The following is a 9,029-nucleotide window of genomic DNA, read 5'->3' on the forward strand; positions in this document are numbered from 1 at the left end:
ATCAGGGCTTCTGTGGGGAGCACCTGAACCAGGCTGACTTCTGAGGTGCCTGCAGATTGCCACTCCTTGCACTGCCCAGCAGAGGCTGGAGCACTGTGCGTGGGGCCACACTGGGGAGGGGGAGGTGGGTGCTGGGCTGCCTGGCACTGGGCAGAGAACATATGGTGCCAGCGGAGTGCCTCGGGTGGGGAGGATGGGTGCGTGTGCTTGAAGCCTGGGTCATGTCTGCACCTGTCCCAGTTGCCTGGCAGATTGGCAAGGCAGGCTGGCAGAGCCTGCATGCGTAGGAGGCAGCCGGCAGCAGCACCATGTGCTAACGACCTCACAGCCAGACTCCCCCTGGTTAGTGCTGAGTGTCAGAACCACCCCCAGAACCTCAGTTAAGCAAATAGGTTGGTTTCCATGGAGACGTGGCATATTTTCTCCATGGCAACCTAAAATCCTAAAACCCATGTTCAGGAATGAGTCATCTATGGACAGTAGAGGGTGCTCTCCCACAAGGCTGACCTGAGGCCAGGGGCAGATGAGCAACTGACCACAGACCCAGAGGTGCCCCCAGAGTGTGGCTGGGGCCTGCGGGGACTGAGTCGGCCGTTTAACCACTTCCCGCCCACCTGTGCAATTTGAGGAGCTGGTGAGGCTGCAGGAGGCCCTGTGTGGAGGTGGCACCCCCCAGCTGGGGCCCTCAGAGCAGGGCTAGCACGGAGGGGATCCCTGACCCCCGAAGCAGGGTCCAGAACAGAGGAGGCAGGCACTGGCCAGGCGGGGTGGACACACAAGAGTTAACAGGCGGGTGTGACAGGCGGACCGCCCTCAGGAAGTGTTACTCACTGGGGATGTGCGTGCCTTGCCTTGGGGTTGGATTCTCTTCCTGAAGCCGAAGGAGCTCCCAGCCATGGAAAGCCCTGGAGAGTCAGGCACGGGCCCTCCGGGAGCCCCCAGCCCATCCAGCTTCACTCCTGGGCACCTGGAGACAGAAAAGTTAGTGAAGTTGGCAGGGCAGCCAGGTGGGGCAGGGAGGGGCTGCGAGAAGAGGGTCTATCTGGGGACGGAGAAGGTGGGAAACCTGGGAGCGGGGAAGAGGAGAGCAAGGGTCCCAGCCCCTGGCTCCCTGCTCAGATCTGGATGCCCGCCCTCAGGCCAGCCCAGGACCCACTGTATGACGTGCCCAATGCCAGCGGCGGGCAGGCAGGCGGGCCACAGCGGCCGGGACGCGTTGTGAGCCTGCGGGAGCGCCTGCTGCTCACCCGGCCTGTGTGGCTGCAGCTGCAAGCCAACGCAGCCGCGGCACTGCACGTGCTGAGGACCGAGCCCCCGGGGGTGAGTCTTGCCCCCAACCTCCAGGGACTGGCCAGCCAGGGGTGGGAGGGAGAAGGGTGGGATGCCAAGGTCCTGAGCTGCCTGAGCCCTATCCACTTGCAGACGTTCCTCGTGCGGAAATCTAACACCCGACAGTGCCAGGCCCTGTGCATGCGACTGCCCGAAGCCAGCGGCCCCTCCTTCGTCTCCAGCCACTACATCCTGGAGAGCCCTGGCGGTGAGGGGCTGGCCTGGCAGGAAGGGGCTGGAAGGAGGGAGGTTCCCTAGAGAAGCACCTCACTTCCCTCCTCTCTCAGGCGTCTCCTTGGAGGGCTCGGAGCTCATGTTCCCAGACCTAGTCCAGCTCATCTGTGCCTACTGCCACACCCGGTGAGTCTGCCTGCAGGGTGCCCTGTGTCCACGGGCCCTGCTCCTTGGGACAGCCCATCCTCCCCACCCCCTTCGGCCCTCACTCCCTTCTGCTCCCCTCTCTGGCCTCAGGGACATCCTTCTCCTCCCGCTGCAGCTCCCCAGAGCCATCCACCGTGCAGCCACCCACAAAGAGCTGGAGGCCATCTCCCATCTGGGCATTGGTAAGAGCTCCTTGCCACCCATTGCACAGATGAAAAAGCTGAGGCTGAGGGGAGGGGAAGGCTCGCAGCACACGGCCCGAAGCCCATGCCTTTCCTTGCTTGGGAAACTTCCCCTAACCAATCCTGGAGGCCCCAGTTGGTTTCTTGTTCCCTAGAGTTCTGGAGCTCCTCCCTCAACATCAAGGCTCAGCGGGGCCCGGCTGGAGGCCCAGTGTTGCCCCAGCTGAAGGCCCGGTCCCCTCAAGAGCTGGACCAGGGCACCGGAGCCGCCTTGTGCTTCTTCAACCCCCTGTTCCCGGGGGACCTGGGGCCCACCAAGCGGGAGAAATTCAAGAGAAGCTTCAAAGTGCGCGTGTCCACAGAGACTTCCAGCCCCCTGTCTCCACCTGCCGTGCCGCCTCCCCCCGTCCCTGTGTTGCCAGGGGCAGTCCCCAGCCAGACAGAGCGGCTGCCCCCTTGCCAGTTGCTGCGGAGGGAGAGTTCAGTGGGGTACCGCGTGCCAGCAGGCGGTGACCCTAGCCTTCCGCCTATGCCCTCCCTCCAGGAGGTGGACTGCGGCTCCCCCAGCAGCTCCGAGGAGGAGGGGGCGCCAGGGTCCCGGGGGAGCCCAGCGACCTCACCCCACCTGGGCCGCCGGCGGCCTCTGCTTCGGTCCATGAGTGCCGCCTTCTGCTCCCTACTGGCGCCGGAGCGGCAGGTGGGCCGGGCCGCGGCGGCACTGATGCAGGACCGACACACAGCCGCAGGCCAGCTGGTGCAGGACCTACTGACCCAGGTGCGGGCCGGGCCTGAGCCCCAGGAGCTGCAGGGCATCCGTCAGGCACTGAGCCGGGCCCGGGCCATGCTGAGCGTGGAGCTGGGCCCTGAGAAGCTGCTGCCGCCTAAAAGGCTGGGTGAGGCTCCGTCTCTCCATAGCTCCAGCACTGCCCCATCCGACCCTCTGCTCCCCTCCACAGCGCCAGCCTGTCTGATTCTGTTCTGCTGCTTTACAAACCCACCCTGTCTTACCACTGTTCGAGAGAGTTCCATCCTCTCTCTCCCCAAACTCTTCTGTCTCACCCAGGCTACCTCCTCCTGCTTTCCTTGCCTCTCCTCTCCGATTCTACCCCTGCTCCCTTCTCCCCTGGCCTCTGTCCCCCATCTCCCCAGTCTTCCCCTGACCCCTCCCTGCCCCTCCTCTGGCAGAACATGTCCTGGAGAAGTCATTGCATCGCTCTGTGCTCAAGCCTCTCCGGCCCATCCTGGCAGCCCGCGTGCGGCGCCGGCTTGCCGCAGACGGCTCCCTGGGCCGCCTAGCTGAGGGCCTCCGCCTGGCCCGGGCCCAGGGTCCCGGAGCTTTTGGGTCCCACCTGAGCCTGCCCTCCCCAGTAGAGATGGAGCAGGTGCGCCAGAAGTTGCTGCAGCTGCTCCGCACCTACTCACCCAGCGCCCAGGTGAAGCGGCTCCTGCAGGCCTGCAAGCTGCTCTACATGGCCCTGAGGACCCAGGAGGGTATGTCTCTGCCACCACCTCACCCTGCCCTGCCCCTCTGAGTTGGAGGTGGGACCCCCAGTGGCAGGTCCCCAGGACCCTGGAATGGCCCTGCGGGAGACAATGAGCCCACCCTCCCATCTTGCAGATTGCGAAACTGAGGCCCAGAGAGCAGTGCGTTGTCTCCGAAGCCCTGCCATGGTTGCTAGGCCATGGGGAGGGGTCACTGCCTAAAGCAAGGACTGCACCTGAAGCTTCTTCCTCTCACCATGTCCCCACAGGGGAGGACGCGGGTGCTGACGAGTTCCTGCCTCTGCTGAGCCTCGTCTTGGCCCACTGTGACCTTCCTGAGCTGCTGCTGGAGGCCGAGTACATGTCAGAGCTGCTGGAGCCCAGCCTGCTCACCGGAGAGGGTGAGGGACCCCCACCCACTTCCCTGCCTGGGTGGGCCCTGAATAAGCAGGGAAGGGGAGAAGGGATGGGTGCCCCACACCCAGCCTGAGCCGTGTTCTTCCACCCTGTGTCCCAGGTGGCTACTACCTGACCAGCCTGTCTGCCAGCCTGGCCTTGCTGAGTGGCCTGGGTCAGGCCCACACCCTCCCACTGAGTCCCTCGCAGGAGCTACGGCGCTCCCTCAGCCTCTGGGAGCAGCGCCGCCTGCCTGCCACCCACTGCTTCCAGGTAACAGGCCCTCCACCGTGTCCTCAGAGCCAGACACCATCCCCGCCTTTCACCTTCCTGTCCTTGGTGAAGAGTCCAGACTCTGTAGCCAGATCCTGGGTTCTAATCCCAGCTCTGCCACTGGGTTGTGGGGACTTGGGCAAGTTACTTAACTACTTTGTGCCTCAGTTTTCTCATCAGTACAATGGGGTAATAGGACCTACCTCGTGGGGTTGAGGTAAAGATTAAATGAGTTAATGCAGGAGAGTACTTGGGGCACAAAGTGTGCACTATCAAAGCTTCATCTCAGGCTTGTGAGCTCCCCACTGGGCTGTCCTGCACCTTCAGCTGTAGCCCACAAGCCGACCCCTGGAGCTCACAGAGCATTTGCCACTTGGTTCTCCCACTGGATTTCCACCTCCCCACCCTGTCCCTGCACAGCCCACACTGGTACCTCAGCTTTGGAGCCAGATGCATGCCAGTCAGGGCTGAGTACTTGTTTTTGCTTCTCCTCCTGCATAGCACCTCCTCCGAGTAGCCTATCAGGATCCCAGCAGTGGCTGCACCTCCAAGACCCTGGCCGTGCCCCCAGAGGCCTCGATCGCCACCCTGAACCAGCTCTGTGCCACCAAGTTCCGAGTGACGCAGCCCAACACTTTTGGCCTCTTCCTGTACAAGGACCAGGGCTACCACCGCCTGCCCCCTGGAGCCCTGGCCCGCAGGCTGCCCACCACTGGCTACCTTGTCTACCGCCGGGCAGAGTGGCCTGAGACCCAGGAGGCTGCAACAGAGGAGGAGGGCAGAGGGCAGTCAGAGGCAAGGAGCAGAGGGGAGGAGCAAGGGTGCCAGGGAGATGAGGACGCTGGGGTCAAAGCCAGCCCCAGGGACACTCGGGAAGAGTCTGACACAACTGCTGAAGGGGGCCAGGGTCGAGCCCGTGAAGGCCCTGCTCAGCCAGGGGAGCCAGAGGCAGAGGGAAGCCGGGCAGCAGAGGAGTAGCTTGAAGTGGCCAGAAGGGTCGTTTGGGGCGGGAGACCTTGCGCCTGCTGAGAAGTCCTTTTAGCGCCAGCAGCCCCACCCAGGGCCCTGTCCAGTGTCTGCCACCACCTTTGTCTGATACTTGTCTCCAGGGAAGCTGAGGGAACTGCCACATCTGAGGAACTGGAATAAAGATGAGGGGGCTCGGGGGACCCCCAGACTGTGTGCCCAAGGCCCCTTGCCTCTTGTTCTTCTCACCCAGCTGAGGGTGAGCCAGCCTGCAATGGGGAGTGTGCCAAGTGGGGGCGAATCTGATGGATGCCCAACCTCTGACATGGGGAGGGTAACGGTCTCGGCTCCTTTTACCCTTCCCCCCATGGGCGTGACTGAGTCAGGGCTCCACCCCAGTAGCCCCCACCAGGCTGAGACTTCCAGACCCTAAAAGGTTCCAATGGCTCCTAGGTGTCAGGAGGATTTAGAAAGGCCACGGAACAGCAGCAAAGGCTCAGAGCCCACCCCTGTCCTGGACACCCGAAGGACCTGCACCTGCAAGCATCAGTACTCTCATCTGTAAAGTGGGGACACTATTGCTGCCCTGCTCGGTTCCCAGAAGTGTTTCAGTGATCAAAATGGGTGATTTTGCACAAGCAGAGCTCATGGCAGAAAGGGAGGGAGAGAGCTGGGCTGCTAACTCTCTCCTGGAATCTACTCTCTGCCAGACAGGGCTCCCACCTGCTGACACCTAGTTCAAGGAGGTTATTCCCCCGGAAATCAGGCCCTGGGGAGAAAGTACCCAAGTTACAGTCTCTCCCCAAGATTTGGAGTCCTCCCAGGCCCTCCAGCATCTCTGGGGAGATACACCAGCTGGCAGATAAGCTTCCAGAATGGAGAGGGGGCTCAGAAACCATGCTCTCTGCACTAAACTCTTGGCCGTCACAAAAGCTTTACCTGGCCGTGGCTTGTTGGGCCCACTGAGGTTCAGGAAAGTGACTCCCAGGATGTCATACAGTAAGTTCTTACAGGCTCCCCCACGCAAACCAGGGCAGCAGGTTCCAACTCCACCCTCCATTCTAAGTCACCCACAAAGGCTGGGGCAGCCCCCAAGGAAGCCCAGAGCAGGTAGCAAATCCAAACAAGGAAAAGTGCCGACGACCAACCACGAGGGGGCGTGCATGGCCAGGGAAGCTGCCGAGAGGGACGCTGGCCACACAATGCTCACGGTACCCAGAGGTGAGGGCGCCTCCAAGGTTGTAGCAGCACAGGGGGTCCCTGGCAGCGTCAGGCAACCTGGGGACGGCGCAGGGACCGAGGCTGCTGGCCCCCAGGTCCCTTAGGTTCTGGGGTCTGGGTAAGGCCAGCCTCTCGTGGGCCATCCCCAGGAAGGAAGGAATTGTCCCCCCGTGGAGGACGACCCCAGGGGTTCTCTCCTCAGGCACTGAGCACAGAGGGACATCAGCCCACATTGTCAGACATGACAACTGGGAGGTAGAAATTGTGGACATTGGCTTTTTGGGTTTGTTTGTTTGTTTGTTTGTTTGTGATGGAGTTTTGCTCTGTCGCTCTGGCTAGAGTGCAGTGGTATGATCTCGGCTCACAGCAACCTCCGCCTCCCGGTTCAAATGATGCTTCTGCCTCAGCCTCCCAAGTAGCTGGGACTACAGATGTGCACCACCACACCTGGCTAATTTTTGTATTATTAGTAGAGATGGGGTTTCCCCATGTTGGCCAGGCTGGTCTCAAACTCCTGACCTTAGGTGATCCACCCACCTTGGCCTCCCAAAGTGCTGGGATTACAGGCATGAGCTATCGCACCCCGCCAGTCACTGGCTTTCAGATGAGCAGTCCAGATACAGCCCAGTTGCAGGGCTCCCAAATTTGTCACTAGGCCAACGGCAGCTCTTCTCTTCCCACTTCCATGCCCTCCCAAGCTTCTCACTGACAGGAAGTGTCCCGTTAGCTCTTCTGTCCTCCCTCCCTGTTTCACCAGTCACCCCTAGTGCCTCGCACAGTCCAATGCTGTGTACAAATGCCATAGGCGCTCAATAAATATTGTTCACGGATTGGAGTTTGATAACTAGGAGTGAGGGACAGTGAGGCAGAAACCTGGGGAGTATAAGGGAGGGCTGGGTACTGGGAATCAAACACAGGATGTGTCAAGGTCAGTCCCAGAGGAAGGACGTGGAATGTTTGTAGAGGGTGCTCAGAAGGACGTGGAATGTTTGTAGAGGGTGCTCAGAGGATCCCAGGGGCCGGATGTACAGCTGGTCTCCTGGGAATGAGGCTCTGGGGCCTCTGCAAGCCCTTCCCACCCTTGCCAGGCTCAGCATGACCTGACCCCCTCCCTGCCCTCGCCAGTGATGGAGCACCACAGGGGGCTGCTGCTGCCTGGGTCTTGTGGTTTTTCTTCTCAAGAAACTCTGGGCTGTGCCTGGTGGGTCACTCCTGTAATCCCAGCACTTTGGGAGGCCGAGGCGGGTGGATCATCTGAGGTCAGGAGTTCGAGACCAGCCTGGCCAGCATGGTGAAAACCCGTCTGTACTAAAAATACAAAAATTAGCCAGGCGTGGTGGCACGCACCTGTAGTCCCAGCTACCCTGTAGCCCAGCTACTGGGGAGGCTGAGGCAAGAGAATTGCTTGAACCTGGGAGGTGGAGCTTGCAGTGACCTGAGATCACACCATTGCACTCTACCCTGGGCAACAGAGCAAGAGTCCTTCTCAAAAAAAATAAATAAAAAACACAATAAAAATAAAAAAATAAAAAAACTAATTGGTCAGGGGTCCAGGCCAAATCAGCAGCATCAGCAAGGTCATGATCCTGGGGCAGAGCCTCCAGGCAAGGCAGACAATGATAGGCCAGTGTAAGACCAGTCTCACTAGCCCCATTTTACAGATGAGAAAACTCAGACTTGCTCAGGGAAAGTGCCTTGTTACAGGGCAAAGGGTTCAGACACCAGGTTCTGCAGTCCTTCAAAGCAGAAGGGCTGATTTATTTGTCCACTCAGCACATTTATCAAATGTCCGTTATAGGCTGGGTGAGGTGGCTCAGGCCTATAATCCTAGCACTCTGGGAGGCCGAGGTAGGCAGATCACCTAAGGTCAGGAGTTCAAGACCAGCCTGGCCAACATGGTGAAACCCCATCTCTACTAAAAATACAGAAATTAGCTGGGCAGGGTGGCTTGTGCCTGTAGTCCCAGCTACTTGGGAGGCTGAGACAGGAAAATCGCTCGAACCTGGGAGGTGGAGGTTGCAGTAAGCCGAGATCATGCCACTGCACTCCAGCCTGGCCAACAGAGCAAGACTCTAACAAAAAATCAAACAACAACAACAACAACAAAAGTGTCTGTTATAGACCAAGTGCTAAGCGCCCCCAGCTCCAGCCAAAGGGAAACAGGTCACATCTCTCCATTCACATGGTGTGATCTGGACAGTAACTGAAAGTCCACTGTGTCCTAGGGATTCTGTGCCAGCCCTTCCCCAGTCTTTGTCCCTATGGAAAAGGAAACCAAGGCTCCAAGAGGTGACATGCCTGGCCCAGCGTCCACTCTGCAGGGCAAGACTGGAACTCTGACGTTTGGATCTGTTAACGAGCAGCCAGGTCATTTCCTTACTTGGAAACGTTGCCCTCATCACTCCTAAAGTCACGGTGGTTCTGTATGCAAATTTATTGTCTGTCTCCCTCACTAGAATGCCAGAGCCAACCCCGCCTTGTTCCTAGCTAAATCTCAAGGGCCTTGAACAATGCCCGGGCCGGAATTGGCACTTGTGAGTCTATGTGGAATGACTGATTCCAAAAGACGCAGCCTAAACCGTCCCTCCGCTTTCCTGGAGTGCAGGGCGGCGCATCCTTCATCGCTGCCACCAGGGGGCAGAATGCACCTCATTCCTGGCCACGTGCAGGGTCCCCTCTGCTGAGAAGGCCATCCAGAGGACCCAGGGGACTCAGTGCTGCTGGCCTGGTGCTAGGAGGAAAGCGCACGGCAGTGGGTCCCTGGGACCCTGCGAATAGGGGGTGAGGGAAGGGCTGCAT

The 9,029-nt window shown here is 59.9% G+C and overlaps 1 protein-coding gene across 5 annotated transcripts; it reads left to right on the top strand.

Moving 5' to 3' along the window:
* Positions 1-451: 451 nt before the first annotated feature.
* RIN1 (Ras and Rab interactor 1) lies at positions 452-5,232 on the top strand. 5 transcript variants are annotated; one of them, XM_028833210.2, is made up of 10 exons: positions 452-634; positions 1,140-1,320; positions 1,423-1,537; positions 1,617-1,689; positions 1,801-1,892; positions 2,048-2,785; positions 3,078-3,383; positions 3,644-3,775; positions 3,892-4,043; positions 4,545-5,232. In XM_028833210.2, exons 3-10 carry the CDS (start codon positions 1,471-1,473, stop codon positions 5,019-5,021), a joined length of 2,037 nt encoding a protein of 678 aa, XP_028689043.1. In that variant the 5' UTR covers positions 452-634; positions 1,140-1,320; positions 1,423-1,470; the 3' UTR covers positions 5,022-5,232. The 5 variants fall into 5 exon arrangements, with proteins under 5 accessions (XP_028689043.1, XP_077818242.1, XP_077818243.1 ...); XM_077962116.1 differs by lacking the exon at positions 452-634 and adding an exon at positions 863-1,007 and having other exon boundaries at positions 3,261-3,383; XM_077962117.1 differs by lacking the exon at positions 452-634 and adding an exon at positions 863-1,007 and having other exon boundaries at positions 3,264-3,383.
* Positions 5,233-9,029: the final 3,797 nt, after the last annotated feature.

The sequence above is a fragment of the Macaca mulatta genome, chromosome 14, assembly GCF_049350105.2.
Source record: "Macaca mulatta isolate MMU2019108-1 chromosome 14, T2T-MMU8v2.0, whole genome shotgun sequence".
Taxonomy (NCBI): domain Eukaryota; kingdom Metazoa; phylum Chordata; class Mammalia; order Primates; family Cercopithecidae; genus Macaca; species Macaca mulatta.